Source organism: Corvus moneduloides, chromosome 4 (genome assembly GCF_009650955.1).
Source record: "Corvus moneduloides isolate bCorMon1 chromosome 4, bCorMon1.pri, whole genome shotgun sequence".
NCBI classification, from domain to species: domain Eukaryota; kingdom Metazoa; phylum Chordata; class Aves; order Passeriformes; family Corvidae; genus Corvus; species Corvus moneduloides.
In genome coordinates, this window is record NC_045479.1 from 49,306,742 (window position 1) to 49,324,536 (window position 17,795).

The 17,795-nt window shown below is 36.6% G+C and overlaps 1 protein-coding gene across 1 annotated transcript in view; it reads left to right on the plus strand.

Annotated features, from left to right (window-relative positions):
* Positions 1–17,795, plus strand: part of MDFIC (MyoD family inhibitor domain containing) — a 50,549-nt gene that overhangs the window by 23,355 nt on the left and 9,399 nt on the right. Inside the window, exon 4 of the mRNA XM_032106083.1 lies at positions 11,070–11,345. Coding sequence (XP_031961974.1) covers positions 11,070–11,345 — 276 coding nt within the window. The remainder of the gene's footprint in view (positions 1–11,069; positions 11,346–17,795) is intronic.

Below are 17,795 nucleotides of genomic sequence, written 5' to 3' on the forward strand. Positions count from 1 at the left end.
ACTTAAAAATATTTTTAAACAAAAGGTGAACCAATTAAACTTCAGCGGGTCAAATTGCATAGTTTTGTAAGTTGAAAGAAATATTTTTAATAGAGAATGAAAATAATTCCACAGGTAATGTTGAATGCTTTTAAACATGTTGGAATGAGAATAATCCCTATCTGCATGTTAGAGATAAAAACTAGTATTTTACTGTTAATATCATTTGGACGCAACAGTTTCATAGGGAATTATATCTTGCTTCATGAACAGAGTGGAGAATCAGAATTTTAGCTCCGTTGTGGAATGAAAGAAAAATGTTTTACAGGTAATTTCATCCCATTAAGACAATTTATCTATTTCTTCAGCTAATCTGATGCTTTCTCCTTTGAGTTAGTGCATTTGTTTCTCTGAATTTTTGTGCCTGTAGTTGTTGGTCAATGATGTGGCACTGTATTTTTCTAACAGGACAGATTTGTAACTGTGTCACTCAGATATCAGAGCTATCTTGTCTATTGTTTGAGCAGCTTATGCTTTGCTTCCTTTCAGGAAACCAAGTGCACCATTTTTACAGGAAGTTCGGTCTTCAGGGCATGGTCAGCAGTCTGACTTTTGTGCTACTCTAAGGGATGTACCCATGAGCAACAGGCAAAAGTTCATTTAGTTTTTTTTTTTAATAACGATGTTGAATTCCTGTAATGGAGGTCATTATGAAAACTTGGCCAGGGTGTGTGGGTTTTTCCAGCCAAGTCAGAAAGAGGTCTTCCTAGATAATTTTGGTAGAATATGGTAAATAAGCAGTTAACTAAAAAATATTTGCCTTTTTTGCTTAGTATTGGTGACAATGATTGCATGTTGAGTACATTCCGTTTTGAATTTAACACACAAACTTCTCAGTTGAAAAAGGTTTATATTCTGAAATATTCCTTTTCCCTTAGCATATAAAACAACTGTTTTTGAGTCAAAGTTAAACTGCTGGTGGGGTGGGGTGAGGAAGGGAAAAGACAGTTCTGATACAGAGGTTCAGCCTTTTAGTCCATGGTTGCTTGTGGCTTTGAATCTAGCGAAGAAAAAAAGAGAATTTAGCTTTTTCAAGGACTCTGATAAGAACACTTTTCAAAGCATATGCTCAAGAATGTTACTTGTACAGCTTGCACAAAAACATTTTGGGTTAGATGGTGCCTTATCACTTCAAGGCACAGCAAAACAGTTCAAAAGAGGAAAAAGAGCTCTCATTTCCGGGTCGTCCTGATGTCGAGCTGGTCCATTAGTGGCATACAGCAGCCCATGAGACAGCACTGGTGATGGTAGCTCTGCCTGGACTTTCCGTGTGTGACCTGGGGTGACCTGGGGTACCTAGAGTGCTTTAGGGTGGGGAAGCCCCACTCATCCAGCCCATGGGCATGGGAGCCAGGTGGATTGGTCCTGTACCCATCTGCTAGACCCTGCATGCCATAAGGGAATTCTTGCAGCTGAAGAACATCCATAACAGAGACTAAATCTTCTCAGTGTGTTTAGTGTTGTCTGTGCAGATAGATGCTGTTTCTCTTTCTCCTCACGCTTTGCTTTTTCAGGATCAGGAAATAGGTGGACATTTGCTGCTCTCTCTACCATGTTTACACATCTTTTTTCTCCTACTGGCAGTCTCTCTGTTAACTATGCAGTCTGCAGTTATGAAAAGCTGGATCATGAAGAGTTATTGTTGTGGACCTCAAGCCCTCACCCTGCTTTCTGACACAGAATTTCCATTTTCCATTATGCTGCTGTTACTGAAATGGCTGATTTTTGGCCTGGGCTCCAGGATCCTCTCTGACCTCGAGCAGAAGGGGAGCTATTGCTTCAGTGCTAGATCACTGTATAAGTATGAAGTGTTTATCTTTGTTATATTTCACTGATTATCAACTAATAATCTATCATTTAATTCTCCTCTTACTTGTTAAATCTGTAGCAAATACTTCAGATCTACTGGGATTTTACTTGTGAATTTTTTTGTTTCTTCTCCCATACTCTTTTCTGCCCTCACAGAAGTGAAGTGGCTCAGCTCACAATGTATTTTTTCTCTTTATCTCCTTCCCCTCCAGTGCTGTCTTCTTCTGGGCAGTTCCTACCTGCTCCTTTTTCTTTTGATGTTTTTGCCCTGCTATTGTTTTAATAATGTAAAATCCCAAGTTTTAGCTTGTTATTTGTAGTTACTGTCCGTTTGCTTCCTCTGTTACATTTTTCTTGCAGCTGTGCTTTTTTTCTTTTTTTCTTTGGTTTTCTGGGGTAGTTTGTATCAGCTGATGCCAAGCTTAGCATCAGCTATAGGTTGTGAGAAAGAATAGCAGAGAGAAAGTAAGTGCAGCAATGGAATCAAAAACTTGGTTATCAATGTATATATTACTATATTTATACTCATGTTCTGTGTTTCCCAGCCATCTTTTTAAATAATCCTCTTTATTGCTGTTACTATGTTTTCACTCCTATTTTTGATTTCTGCAATTAGTTAGTATTGTTAATAGTAGTTAAGTAATTGGTTATTACTTAAAATGGTAGAGATTACAAAAGATAGTGCACTGAGAGCGGGCAATCACATTTGAGGTGGAACACTTTCTAGAAGCTTCTGAAATTCTGTCACATGAGTTGAGGGCTAGAAATCAAGGGAGCAGTGAACATTAACGGAATTGCTCATTCCAAGCATTTCCCTTCAAGTTCTTTTTAAAACCCAGTACAGCCAGTTTGTATACATTTTTTTGTATGAGTTTAGCTGAGTTTAGTTTAGTTTAATTTCTGGGCATACGGCAGCGATACAGGATATACATCATAAAGTCACCCAAGACACCACTGTAATCTTGACATCTGGACACTTGTTAGATATGGTCAGTGGAAAATAAACCTGACCTCCGAATATCTTCTCACTGAGAGGTGAATGCTGAATTGGCTTGGCCGAGAAGCTGTTGCCTCACCATCCCACATTCTTTCCTGCAGTGAAACACAGTCTAGTTTGTCAGTGGTTGCTGGGGTTTTGAGGAAGGGAGCGGGAGGTGCTGGAGGCAAGAGGACCTGTTTGTGCACTTGCTCAGGTTACGGCTTTTAATGACATTGAGGTTATCTCTCCTGTCTGGTGCATCTTGCTGTGCTGCTTATGAGGCGATACCCAGCAAGCGATGTCCTGTTGTTTGTAGCTTCTCTTTGATGTTTTTTATTTTATTTGGGAGCAAGTAACACAATGGTGAGTGGCATCAAAACTGTTTCAAATATTTGAAACTTAATGTCTCAAATTCCATGGGACACCAGTGTGTCTTTATGCATTGGTATAACTATATGTTGTAGCAGGTATGAATAGCATAACTATTGTAATGTCATGCCAACAGTTTGAATTACCTTTAGTGGTTGATAAACTTTCTTTTAAAATTGGAGCTCCAGAAGCAAAGCATTCTGTTCCTCAGTGAGATGGATTGTATTGCACTCCTAGTGCCCTTCATCATTTCAGGGACTGTCTTCACATTTAGGAAATTGCTAATTATTTGTGTTGAAGAAATAGGTTGATTTCATTACTTAAAGAATTAGCAAAAAGCTAATTCTCTGATTCTTAATGCATTGATCATTTAGTTCTCAGATCCAGTTTTTACAAGCCACTGTGCCCTATAAAGGAAAAATTAATAATAACTAATCAAACAAAAAACCCCCCAAGCAGATGAAGATGCCTCTTAACAAATTATGTCTGTAGAAAACACAGGACAAAATAACTAAACATCTCACCTTAAGTAAAGAAAAAAAATCTTAACGAAAACCCCAACCGAATAAGCAAACAAAAACAACTAAAAAAACCACCAACCCACCAAACAACAAACTAGCTGCAGTAGTAATTAATGAATCTATTAAATTCCATAAATATGCCCTAGGAGTCTTGGAATGGTGACCATGAGGAAACCTGCCATTCCATGTCTGTGCAACTGTTACCACTTCAGTACATAGTTGTAACGCTATGAAACATAAGAGCAAATACAGTACAATTCTCTTCTCGTCCTAGCAGAATGTGTGAGAAGAAAAATGGATACAGAAATGTTACAAGTGGAAAGCTTGCAGTAAAATTTCCTGCTTTTGAATGAAATTTTATATAGGGATTTATTCCCCAGGTGTATGGGTGTCTCTTACCTAGAATGCCCTGGTTTGTGTTTGGCTCTTGGTATTTTGTGTACCAAGAAGTGTCCATTTTCAAGAAGTGACAAACTATGCTACAGTAAGGACTATATTCAGCTTTATGTAGGTGTAGTTTAACAATCATTGCATTATGTGAATTATTTTTATTTTTAATTATATTGTGATCTACCAAGAATTGCCAGATCATCTGCAAAGTTTATCATAGATGACAATGTTTGCATTCTCAGAAAAAACACTGCTAATGTCACAAGATGTGTGTTTGATAAAGAAGAATAATTTACAGACAGTCTAATGGTAATTAGAAGCCAAAGGGTATTTTGATTCTGAGATAATTGTTACAAGATAGGTAACTAAAAATGTTAGGGATTTGCTCAGTTTAGCAAAGGCTTAAAATTTGCTGTTGTGATTGTTAAATAAAAGCAGTGAGCATTTTTTCATTTTCCAAAATCATATCAGGATAAAGGATTTGTAAATAGAGAAATTTACTCCATATTTTCAGTTGGAATGGTTATCAACTCTGTAAACCCTGGCTACCAGCCGTGTTCATGCTTCCCTGTGGTAACTGCGTCTTTCTGGGTATGTCAAAGACATCTTTATACAATTCCTGCAACCCTTCAAACAGTGTGTAAAGCCCTGCAGTGCTTCCAAAGGAAGGCACTGCAGGTGTCTTTGCACAGGTGTAAGAGTACTTTGGGCAGTGTCTTGTTCACTTTTGTTGCTTCTCAACCCATTACCACACATGCACACATGTGCTTGCCATTCTTGTCCACCCTTCACCAAGTGAAAGCTGACAGGATAAAATATCTTTTCCTTTTGTCCCCTGGCAGCCTCGTTTCTGTTATACCAGGTGTTCCCTGGATGTGCTCTCAGACGTACTCTAACAAAGTGTTCTCAGTGTGGATCCTGTAAAACTCGTACCAGCAATTTCACTACAGTATTTTCATTACAAAGGACATCCTGTTTCATAGTAATGTATTGTATTCATTTTGAAGATGTCCTCACTTCTTACAAGAAGCAGTTCTAAAAAGGTGGTTGATGCTGTTAGTTGATACTTTGTTTTCCTTGTAAAGTCAGCATGGTATAAAAAATTCAGTGTAAAAAAATGATTTTAAAAGATAGATGGTGTCTTGATGGTACCTTGTTATTTAGTTAATGTATGCCTTCTCTGATATGGTAGCTGCAGTATATGCTATTTATGTCCCAGAAAATATTCAAAAATAATTGCTGACAAAAGCCACTTCACAGGTTGACTCAGAGGTACATCTTGTAATCTGAATGTTAATATTCTGGATAGCTAGACAGAGAAAATTATTGATGTAGTTAGAAGATCATATTAGAGACTAGTCAGGATTTTAGTTAGAAAGTGGGGATGGAGGAGGATTGAGATACTTGAGTTCTCCCAGTTTCACTAAAATGTTATTCTTATTGAGCGTATAACACGTACAATATATAATACCTTTGAAAAGTTAAGATTTTTTGCTAGTCAGTGGGAAATATTGCCTTTTATATCTAAAGAATTTATGTTTTCTCCAGAAGTAATTTAGAATCACCTTAATTTTACTCTAGAATTCAGGCAGCCCCTGGCTTTACTGTGCAATTCTTGACTGTCATCTGCTTTATTTTCTCCCTTAAGCTTAAATTGTTGTTACGAAGAAGCACTGATAAAAACCGGAGGCCTGATGCTTACCCTCCTTTTGTATGGTCCATGTGATCCATGCAGAGGGAGCAGTGACCACTGAGATCAAACAGTTCTTCCTGCTCAAATCACCATGTAAATCTTGGCTTTCAGTGTTAGAGGACCCGATCAGGACCTCTGTATTTCTGAAAAAGCTCATCTTACTGTATTTGGAACTGTTTTGGGAAGAGAGAAGTGTTAAGAATACTGTCAAGTGAAACAATATGTTGCATTTTCTCAATATTTGAAAATACCATTACAGTTTTTACAACCAGGAGTTGTGCGTTTTATTCTTCCCACATCCACCTGCAAAATACTGTTACTGTGGCCTGATTTGTCATCGTAAACTATTGTGTCATACATAAAGAAAAAAATAGTTCTTACCTCTCTGGGTGTGTAGTCATAACCCAGGCTGTAAACTGGAAAGTATTTTTTCCATCACTCTCATTGGCCAGCATAGCGAACTCCACGGGTGTCTGTATCAGCTGCCTTGGAATTGCTTTTGATGTGATTAGGCTACTAATTAACTGTCTCAATTCTTCTCTCCCTCCTGATGTTTTCTTTTGATTCACTTTGACTCAGAGGAGTCTGCATTCAGTGTGTGTTTGGTTTTGTGTTTTGTCTAAAATCCCTAATGATAGCTTAGACTGTCCTCTTTTGGTTGAGAGTTTCCCTCTGTTGACATACATTTTTCTGCTAAATGCATGCGTCAGGATTTTTCTTTTAACAATAGCTAGGACTTTGCAAGGTGTAAAAACAGTGTACGGTCAGAGTGCATATATACATGCATATTCGTTTAAAGTGTGCTAGGGCTTTTACAGGCTGAAAGAGAATGTGCATAGTTACTTCAAAACCATCAAAAACCATAATAAATATTTACTACTTGAATTCACCAAATAGTAACCTTACAATTAAATTATTCTGTAAAGTCAGTTAAATAACAGCAGAAGTTATTGTATTAAGGCCCACTTTGCAGGGAAACCAACTACAAGGAAGTGTGAAACACGCTAATAGATTATATGCTATAGCAATATATTGCCTTTTTATTGCTTTTCCACAGGCAGCAGATTCATGTGCAGTTATTACTACCTATATTATCTGCTAGTTTTCTATCAAAAAAGATTCAGTCTATTGAATCATTAATCTAATATTTATCATTCTTATTGAAAATCCACTAGTGTTAGCACTGTATAAAATATTGACTTAAATCTACTGGTTTTGCTAAAGATTAAAAACATATTAACCTGAAAAGCAGTTTCATAGGACATTTTGAAACTACTCATTGTAGATGTTTGAAATGACAATTTTTCTATGTTGTCTGAGGAATGATTTTTTTCTTAAATCTTTAACATATAGTAAGTGACCAGTACCATCCTGATTTGATGATGCTGAATGTTCATCCAACACACATTTGAAATTTTGATGTGCATTGCATTAGTTAGTGAATATCAAGAATAACATTTTTGCTCATACATAGAGTGTAAAATGGGATCTTTTGTAGCAGCACATGGCCTGTTTAGAATGATATAACAGGCGCTGAATGTTCACATATCAAACAAAATGCCATCTTTCTGTAGAAAAGAGGTGTCAAAAAGTTTCTTTGTACCTTTAACGCATGTGATTATGTAGTACAAAATGCAGAGTTTGTAAAATTTCTTGAATATACAGGCAAAAAATGAATAATTCAAAACAACTCATAAGTTCTACATTCTATTGTATCTTTTATAACGCAGGCAGAAGATAGCATTGTGTTCCCAGTAGAGCTGAATTTGCACAAGTTACACCTCGGAAAATGCCAGATGGTCTATGGTCTACTTTTGAGAGCTGTCACATATGTAAAGATTTGAAAAAAGAAAGACAGCTGAATGAGAGCAGTGGATCATTAAAGAGAGAGTGAGAGTCCCTGGGTATCACTGTGTTTTAAGAAGCATTGTGTCGTTCTCCATATTACACCTTTTTTTTTTTTTTTTTTTTTTTTTTTTTTAAGATATACACAACCTTTAAAAAATAAGGTAAAAATATTTCTGTTACAAACTGAGTGGTTGTGGTTTAATCTTGTAACTGTCAATTGCTTTTGTTCTTTATGCTAGAATGCGGTCATATGGTTCCTAATTGGTTTCAAGTGTGTTTTAACTATAAGATTCAAGTCTCCCTAGTGCAAAATTATCAATAAAGTTAAAATAAATTTAAATTGAGATAACTAATCCATTTGGGGTTTTATTCCATTTTGATTTGACCTGGGTATCACATGTGAATACTGTAAAGCCAGTCAGCTAAAAAGTTGTATGTTAATGCTAAAAGACTCAAGTAAGAGTACTTTGGGAACAGGATTACTTAATAAAAAATTAAAATTAAAAAACCATAGAAAAGTCCCTAAACCCTTACTAAAAATAATAATAAAAGCGAAAACATAAACATCTTGTTTAGATTTCCAAGACTTTCCATTTACCCCTAGTTTGACAGAAACACACCTAATTTTGAAAATTGAATTTTGGATATTTTATCAAGTTACTGTATTGTAGCAAAGCCCCAAAAATATACAAACAATTTGTAATCTGCCACCACCAATTTAACTGGCTTAGAAAAGGTCATAACTGTCAGTTTTATAAACTGGCATCCAGACATAGAGAATTTTTTTAATAGTCTATTGCTTGTGTTTATTGAGGAAGGTTAACTGCTCCCCAGCAATTCTAGTTCATTGGTACAACTGCACTGCTCTACAGCAGGGAATCATAGGCAGTGCGGGGTGAGGAAACTTCATTACATGAAACATGAAAAACACTGTTCCTTAATTACAAAATGTATACTTAAGTGGGCGAATGAAGATAAAATTATGAGGTGCTGTGGACATAAACACTGAATTTTTAGAGAGTAAATTTTAATTTCTGACATAGGCAAAGATTTTTGACTGTGGTTACGTCTACATTGACTATTTTTAAAATGGAAGGAATTTCTTGATTTTTAATGAAATTAATTTTGCACATACATGGAAAGCAAATCTACGCAAAGGGTTCCTGGTAATATACTTACAATAATACTTATTCAGATAGGAGAGAGTTCACTAAAAATTTGTTTTGGGACCTTTATGAGAGTTTGGAAATGTTAACCAAATGCATAGCACAAATTGAATTCCAAAGTGAAGAAAGGGCCTTGCTTATGCTTCTGTTCTCAGATTTTGCAAACACTAATACAAAATTGAAGGAGAAGCAGTTTCAGCATTGTCAATAAAAAAGTCTTTGGGCAACAGTTAGTTCTTCAGGTCTCAGATAACGTGCTCCCGTTTTCTTGGCTTGGAGGTTTCTGAGCAGTTACTACTGGTAATGGAAGGGAATGATCTTTGATCTTTCTCTTCCATGTAACATCTTTGGGGAGTCTAAAACAAATGTTTCCCCCAACCTGTCGTTTCTTTCCTGCAACAGAAAATTACCACTTTGGTCAAGTAGGTTCAAGCAGGGTTACGCTGACCTAGATAGGTGTGGGCAGTCAAAGCTATCTTCCAAAAACCTTAGTGGCAGTGACTAAAATATCAAGTGGCAAGAAAAGCATGAACCAGTTGATATTTAAATTATTACGAAAAAGAATCCTTTGTTGCCTGTGAGCGTGACCAGGATATAAAGTTTAAGATTTGTGTGAAGTTTAATCTGGAAAAGTTTATGATAGTGGAGAAAGCAGTCTGAGAATGGTGTTAGTGTTCTGAATAAAAGGAAAGCATTGAGGATTCGTTAGGCAAATTTAGAACTGAGTCCTTTTAGAGACCATGTTGGTCTGTGTCTCCCAGTAGTATTTGTTGCAAAATTTGTTAACTTGCACCTGAAGTGATCAGAGGAGATGTTTCTTTTAGAGCAAGCTAACCATAATTATCTATGTGTATTTTTACCTTGTAAACAGTTTAATCTATATGTGAATCTATACTGTGAAATCATCAGAAAATTGATATGAGCCATCTGAAAAGAGAATGAACTGCAGCAATGTTTTTCCTTACTGCTGGGGCTAATTCCTTGTCCACTGAGTATCTAATAGACTCTGAACTTTTTCTTTGACATAACATTTTCAAATAGTTGAAGATTGGACTGTCTGAAAACCTCTTTTTGTCCAAGCATGATGCAGTAGTGTTTTGATTAGGAGAGGTGATTGGGCTGATGCTTTTTGATTGTGAAATCCTGTTGTGTTACTGTGTGTACAGTTTAATTAGTTTTCCGCCACAAAATCTGCATTTTTTTTTTCTAAATAAGAATTGTTAAATTGAGACCACTTTTTTTTAATTACAAAGATTTACATTAAAAAATCACGCATCTTTTCTTTAGTTACAGACTAAAGAATACATGGGAAATCCCTTTTCCATGTTGTTACAAATATTCTCCTTTATGATACAGTAGCTCAACACAGAATGGTCAAGTTTCATGCTTACTCATTAGAATGAGTTTATAACACGTACTCTCAGGGACTTAGTCAGATCACTGCAGATTCTTGCCTTGATGGGGTTGGGTTTTTTTTTTCCTTTGACCATTTTAGCATTGCCATTAATCCCTAACTGGCCCATTACAGCCATTTCTAAAACTGTGGTTCTGAGTTGAAGAATATGGAGGGGGGACTCTGGCTTGCCATAGGTGTTTGAATGCATGCTCCTTCTGGTTACTTCCTCCACAGAACCACATTTTGATAGGTTTTGTACTTCTCAGTAATCCATGATCTTTATGAATTTAAGCTCCAACTTGTTAGTTTATTATTAGATATTCCTGTTCTTCTCTAATATACTGGTCTGTGACTGCCGAGTGTCAGGGGGACACTGGGTTATTTTCTGAAGGCTGGCAGGTTGGCCAGCCTGCATCTTAGCCTGTTACTAGTATGCATGTTTACTCCTACACTTTTTCTCTCATTTGGGTATATTTCACACATTTTTCATCAATACATCATTCCCTCAATACAAGTTTGTCTCAGTTTTGTTCATTTGTTCCCACTCTTGACTTTTTCCCTTTCTTCAAATGGCTTGCATTATTCTCTCTGTGTAGTTCACAGAGCCTTGCAAGCCTTTCCTTGCACTGCTGAATGGGCAATCTAGGCCTCATGCAGAAGTGAGGTGCTTTTTGAATACCTAATAGTTATTGTTAATCTAGAGATATTTTTTTGCTTTGTTGTCTTAATGGGGGAAGGTTAAATTGTCAGTCTGTTTTTAGATCAATAAGAGCCAGGAAAGTTGCATTTCCAGTCTAGCCTAAAGTGTTCAGTTATCAATTTACAATTTAAATTAACTCTTTCTTTCTTGCACTTTAAGCACAACCTCAACGTTTGCCTCAACCAAATACTTCAGCACTGGAAAGGAGTGAGGAAGAAAGTGGCAAAATCCAAAATGGCCATGTGGGTCTGAGTAAGGGAAGTGGAATTCACAACGGGGTCAAGCACATGCCTGCAGACAACAGAAAGCTTTCGGCTCCCGTTTCAGAAAAAATGCACAGGAAAATTCAGTCCACCTTGTCTGTCAACAGCAACAGCAGCAAGAAGAGTAAAATAAGCTCTGCATTTTCTCAAAAGCCAGGTACTTCACCAGAAGGTAAGCTGATATTCTTATTAAAAAACCCAAACCGAATAAAGACCAACCAAACCTCAGTAAAAATTATGCAATCAACTGAAAATAATTGAAAAGCATGACTCATGCTCCAGAAGCAAATAGAAGTTACTAAGATAAAAGACAAGCTTCTTTCCCAAAGAAAAATGTTAAGTATTTGAAGGAAAGGGAAGGAATGGGAGAGTTCTTGCTTTCAAATGTTTGGCCAACATGATCTGATAATGTCTTAGTCTCTGTACTTAGTATCCTGAACTGAGAAACTCCTGTCAACATTGTCACACATGCACCAGAAAAAAAACCCCATTAAAGTACTACTAGTTCAAAGCATAGTAAATATTTAAATCCAGTAATGGCAGGCTCTGTGAGGGTAGGCTTTGCTTTTGAAATGTTCTGTTAGCTGATATCCTTTTTAGCCATGAGGTCTGGACACTAGATAATAAAACATCGACCTGTGCTTCAGTGTGCCTTATGCTATATTTGGGATGTAGATAATGTGCATGAAAAAGCTTTGTACTCCTTCTGCATAGCTTAAATAAGCAAAAGTAAATAATTTCTCTTATGTTTTAGCTGTGTCTCTGTGCTCTCATTGCTTGCATTTACACTCAGGGTTCCAGAGCTCCATGGCCTTCCCATTAGCACTAATATACTCAATGGATTTTGCTACTGCCCTTAACAAGAAGAGTGTAGAGGCACCAGAAATTTTATTGGTTTGAGGCAAGCATAGATGTGACTGGTTAAAAAAACACCTCCAGAGGGAGGGGACAGACAGATTCTTAGAGAAATGGGAGACAGTAAGTGTTCAGTGAAATGGGGAGGATTGTCAGTCTAGATGAAAGGAAGAGGGATCAGAAGGACCGCGTGTAGCGGCCTGAACGAAGACTACTGATGTCAGTGGAGTGACTCCTTTTGACTTCAACTACTTTAGTCAAACTTACTCAGTGAATATGTGTAGTAATATCAAGAACAGCTTCACTCAGACCCTTCCATGGGCTGGTCCCCCTTGCTATTGTTTATTTTCATATTTGTCTTCAAGAATCTACTGTTATTTTTCTGTTGCACTTTTAGTCCTCTAACATTTCTTTCCAAAATCACAACTTCATACTTCCTGTATGCCCTTTTCTGTTATGTGAAATATTCTTATATGGTTCTCCTTAGTGCATTTCGGCAAGACTCTATCTGAAGTCTTAGATCTGTTCATGTGACTGAAGGAAAGTGCAGGCCTCTGAATTTTAAAAAATTCAACCTCTGAATAAAAAAAAAAAAAATGTAGTTTCAAAGAGGCAGTGCCTGCCCTGTTCATTCTCCTATATCATTAATTATGGCAAACATTTCCTTTTTCTTCTAAAATTATCCTGTAATAAATACAGTTGTTGAGGGTTTTTTTGTTTAATAACTGAATATAATTATGTCAAATGACTAAATGATTGAGGAGAAAGTTAATGATACCTTCAGATTTAGCTTTAAATTCTAATGTCTGATTTTAATATCCAACACAATTGTTAGTAGCCTGAAACTGCCGTTATATAATATTTTTATATACAGTCAGAAATGTTATTATTCTTAAATGCATGTCTGATTAGAATTTAGATAATTAAATAGTGTTGTCACATTGTATAACTTGCATTCTTTCAAAGCACAGAAATACAGGGTAGTCCTATTGTCACATGCTGTTTCTCCAGTCACCTAATAGCTAAGGTTAAATATAGTCAACATTGTACATCTGATACATTGTAATGTTCTCATTTTGAATGTGAGAACTTGGATATATGCTCTGAATAGCGTGTCCCGTTTTGCAAATGTCTGCAGCTCTGCAGTTTGCTGTTACCCAGTCCCAGTGAAGCACAGGTTTTATCGTGCAGTGATTAAAGTATGTCTGGTGTATTGGAATATGCCCGTAAGGGAGTATTTGTTTGTAAAAGTGATTTTCTGGTTTTGAAATTTATTTTGCTTTACAGTTTTCTGACAGACATGTTTCATATTTGTGTAAACACATCTACATGCACACATGTACAAGCCTTCTGACAGCTTCTTCTGCTTTTCAGCAAGGTACCCTATGGGGCTGCATGACAGAACTATAAACTATAAGTAGTATTCTTATCAAGCTGTTGCCTTTCAGGAAGTATCAATACATACTTTATTTGTTCTATCAGCCCAGTTTTTTGGAAGATGCACAATCAGAAAGTCTGGCAACAGTCACTTGAAATATCTAAATTAACACAATGAAGAGCTCTCTATTTAAGGGAAAAATGATTTGCTGATAACTTAAAAATAATTGTGTTATTACTACAAGTTATGTTAACCCCTTATGACTACTTCTGGAAGGCTGCACTATAAAAACCTGATAAAATTAGCCCAGTTACTTGTTCAAAGGACTGTAATTGCATTTAAATCAGGAATATATGCATATATATGCATATATATATATATATGTGCTTGATAAATACATCTGACTATACTGTCAGAAGAGTATATTAGTTGCATATACACCCTTTCAAAATGGTATACACAATTTGATTTGAACCTAACTTCTACAGCTTCTTTGTATAATAAACATTTTTTGGCAAGGAGGTGTTTTTCTGAGCAGTTGCCTCTTCTGATTCAATGACATTTCTGTAGAGGCTATTGACAAGGCTTACAGGAAGATGGAAACTATTATGGAAACTATTGAAAATTATTTGCAACATTGCTCAACTACTTGGCTTTGCTTTAACTTGTACCGTGTTAACCTCATAAGCCAGTAGTTACTGCTGAAGAATGGCTGGGTTTGAATTTACTTGAAGATGTGTATTTGTATTTGGGCACATCTATGTAGTGTACTAATATGAATTCTAGGCAGTTTTTTAAAGGGTCTTATGCAGAAAGAGACAAACTATATTTATTTTGTACTGTGAGTAATGAATCACCTGAATTAACTCACCTACTTTGTTTACTATAGCATCCAGAAAGTTTTAGTAGAAAGAAATAAGGTAAACTTTCAGATATTTCAATTCACTTTAATTTTGCTATTCCTTATGTAGTCCCTTGGATTTTATAATCTAGTTGCTAGCCTTGTTTGTTTTTTCACACCTGAAAATACACACCTTGTGTTTTTACTTCATCTGCCTTGTCTTCCTCCTTAAGTGTTCTGTTCTTTTGTCAGTCAGGAGACTAACTGAATTAAGTGAAGGAAAGTGGCCAGAGAAAAGAAAAAAGGAAGAGAAGTGAAAATTCTGTCTGTCAAGCTGAGTTTAAACTACAGAAAAGAGAAAAATACTTTTTATTTTTTTCTTATTCCCTCTCAAAAGCTGCCTTCTTCTTGATTCTTCCTAAAAGACAAGATGTGAATATTTGGACCACCACACTTGGTTGTAATGCAAAGTTTGTTCAGGTCTGGTAATTTGCTCTAGAATATTGTATCTGTTGACAGAACAGAGAACCTGGAAAGGCTTGAAGCAGGATAGAATCAAGAAACATGATGGGCTTGCCCACCATCCTGCCCAGGAATATATTCATGCTCATGCTTATTTGAAATGTAGCATGCTGCTTCATATACAGCAGATTCCAGTATATTTAATAGAAAGCTAAATGAAGCTCAGTATTACTTTACCCTGGGTAGCATGTCTTCCCATGACGGTCAGTACTGCTCCAAGCTACTAGGCAATCCTAACACAAGCTATGAAGCCTCCCGGTCTGCCACCCCTCAAAAATCCACCCACCACAGTTAAGAACTCTTCTGTCAATTGTTCCAGCAGCAAATTTCACTTGTTCTGTGGGTCACACGTTGTGAGCTTTCGGAACTGAATATGTGTAGGAAATGCTTAAAATGTAACAGACATTTTGGTAGCAGTAGTATAAAAGCTTTAAAAACTTCTTTTTTAAATGAGTCTGTAGTACATGTAGTCGTGTCAGCATTCCAGAATATGCTGGTTAGAAATACTTTCACATCCAGTGAGACTTAGGAGGGTGTGAGTGCACTCACCAGTTCTGCTTTTCCTCCACATCTATTATTAATCCATATTGTCCCTGAAGAAATCTTACTCAGCTCCATAACTTACACTACAAAAAACCAAAGGAATTATGAAATAGTTGGAGTGTCACTCCTAAAAAGCAGTTTTTAAACACTGTTTCAGTTCTAAAGATTTTTCAAAGGGATTGGATAGGTTTCAGTGAATATTGGGAATAAAAAATTTTTTAGCTCAAAGAAATTTTAATAATATTTTGAATTATTTATGCCAGAGGTGTCACAGTACTTCCAAAACTCTGGTTGGTAGGCCACTAGCAAAGAGAATTGTTACTGTCTTGCACCTGTTTGTTATGAGCAGTGGAGAAAAACACCTTGGAAACATGAAAAAGCAATGTAAATGAGTAAAAAGGAAGGCAGTCTAGCTGCTGTGATCAGATGCATCGGTACCTGTCCAGAGCAACTTAAAAGAGAGGAGGTCTAAGGGAGACAGCAGTGAGGCAGCAGAACAGTAGATCTAGATGTCAGGAAATGAAGACAGATGAGTAACTGAATACATACATACATTCATACATACATACGTGTATCAGAGTGGTGGAAGGTAAGTAATAATGACATGCAGAGTTGGAGGAGGAAAGGAAAGAAGTTGGACGGGGGAAGGGTGGAAGAGGAATTTAATTAAGGGAGTGAAGGGCCAAGGTATGTGCTTATTATTTTCTAAAATACAAACCAAGTTTTCCTACCAAATCTTTATGAAGCTTGATGTTACACATTTTTTGAATCAAAGCAATCATTTATGAAAAGTTAAGGATGGAGAGAGGGAATACGGGTTTTAATTAATTTTTAACATGGAGCTCTCGCTTCTGATCAAGTTGTGACCTCAGAAGTTACTGTGTTTGGCAGGGAAGTTCCCACAACTCCAATGACTCGATAATTTGAGTTTAATGTCGTACTTCACATACTCAAAAGGCTTTGAGCACACACAATTGTATGTATTCATTTGGAAACAGTAGATATGGTGAACAGATCATGAGCCTGCCTCCTGTATGGACAGTGAGATCTACTCTTTATTCCTTCCTTCCCAGGATCTCTAAACCAGAACATGTTTTTTCAATGGGTTTCTTTCAGGAGAGGTCTTTAGGAAGTGTAGGAAGGCTAGATGCAGCAGTGAGCTAGATAAGGAAAGCCTGTGGCATGGGGACAAGACTCTGGGGAAGGACAGTCAGTGCAGACTTGCCACCACATTTAGGTTACCACTCATACTTTTCCAGAAGCAAAGCCTGAAGCAGCCTTCCTCAGCTTTCTGGACTGTGCTTCTTGTGGTACTGAGCTTAGAGATGCGATGAACTATTTCACCCAAAGTGTGGGTGTTCTTTTAAATTCAATGTTTGAATTTAACATTTCAGGGTGCATTTAAATGAGATATCCCTCTCCCCCTCCCCCTTTTTAGTATAATGCAACTTCATCTGTTCTAGATTTTGAGTCAACGCATGGGGTTGGTGGACACTATTTAACTGATGCTGCTGACTACATTAATTTATTAGAATATCCCAAGTGATACCGATGGCTTAACTGAAGACAAAACAAGTCCAACAAATAGCCTTTGTGTTAAGCCAGGGTCTTAAGAGCCACTAGGTGCATATATACATGGGAAATAGTGAGTGAATAGTTGTCTTAGATGCTAGCAGACTTCTGTTTAAAGTAGGAGTGTTTTACTTTGGTTTATATAACTTAATATATGGAAAATGGTTTCCAGGAAACTTTCCTTTAGTGTACATGATTTTCAATAGGATTGTGTTGGGTTTTTTTCCTCTTGAGGGACACCAGAGCAGCAGTAAGTTTTCTTTTGTATAGTGTTCAGTCATTTGATCAGTATTATTTCCTGAAATTCGGTAAGAGTGTGCATCAATAGACTAACACTGCAGAAATATGTTCGCCATCTCTCAACCAGGCTTTTTTTTTTTTAAGCATACATACACTTCTGAAATCCATCCCCTAGTGTTAGGTAGTATTTAGGCAGCTACTTGTTAATATCCTGCAATCTTTGTACTTTAGCCAACATTTTATTTGTTGTGTTTTAGAAATTGGTTCAAAGTGGATTTGTGTCTGAGCATGAAGTGCTAAACAGGGGGTTTTGTTAGACAAGGTTGTATCAGGACACAGTTGTCAATCAGGCAGTGGGCAAATAACTATCATATGGTCAAATGTGTGTTTTTTAAGAATGCATTTTGAAGCATGATGTGTTTTAAGCATGGTTTACATCGTTTTTTGTACAGAAGTCTTGAAAGGTAATTTACATGTTCTTTAACTGGATTGAGTGGAAAGCAGGGCCTGTAACAAAAATAAGGGCCTTCCAACAGCATCTGTTTTATAAGGACATGGGCTAACTAGCAGCTAACTTCTCTCAGTGTTTGCAATGATGAGCAGTGCAATGAAGGCTTCATATTCTAAGGAAGTCTTAGGTATTGGAAATTAGCATATTTCTTAGTATATCT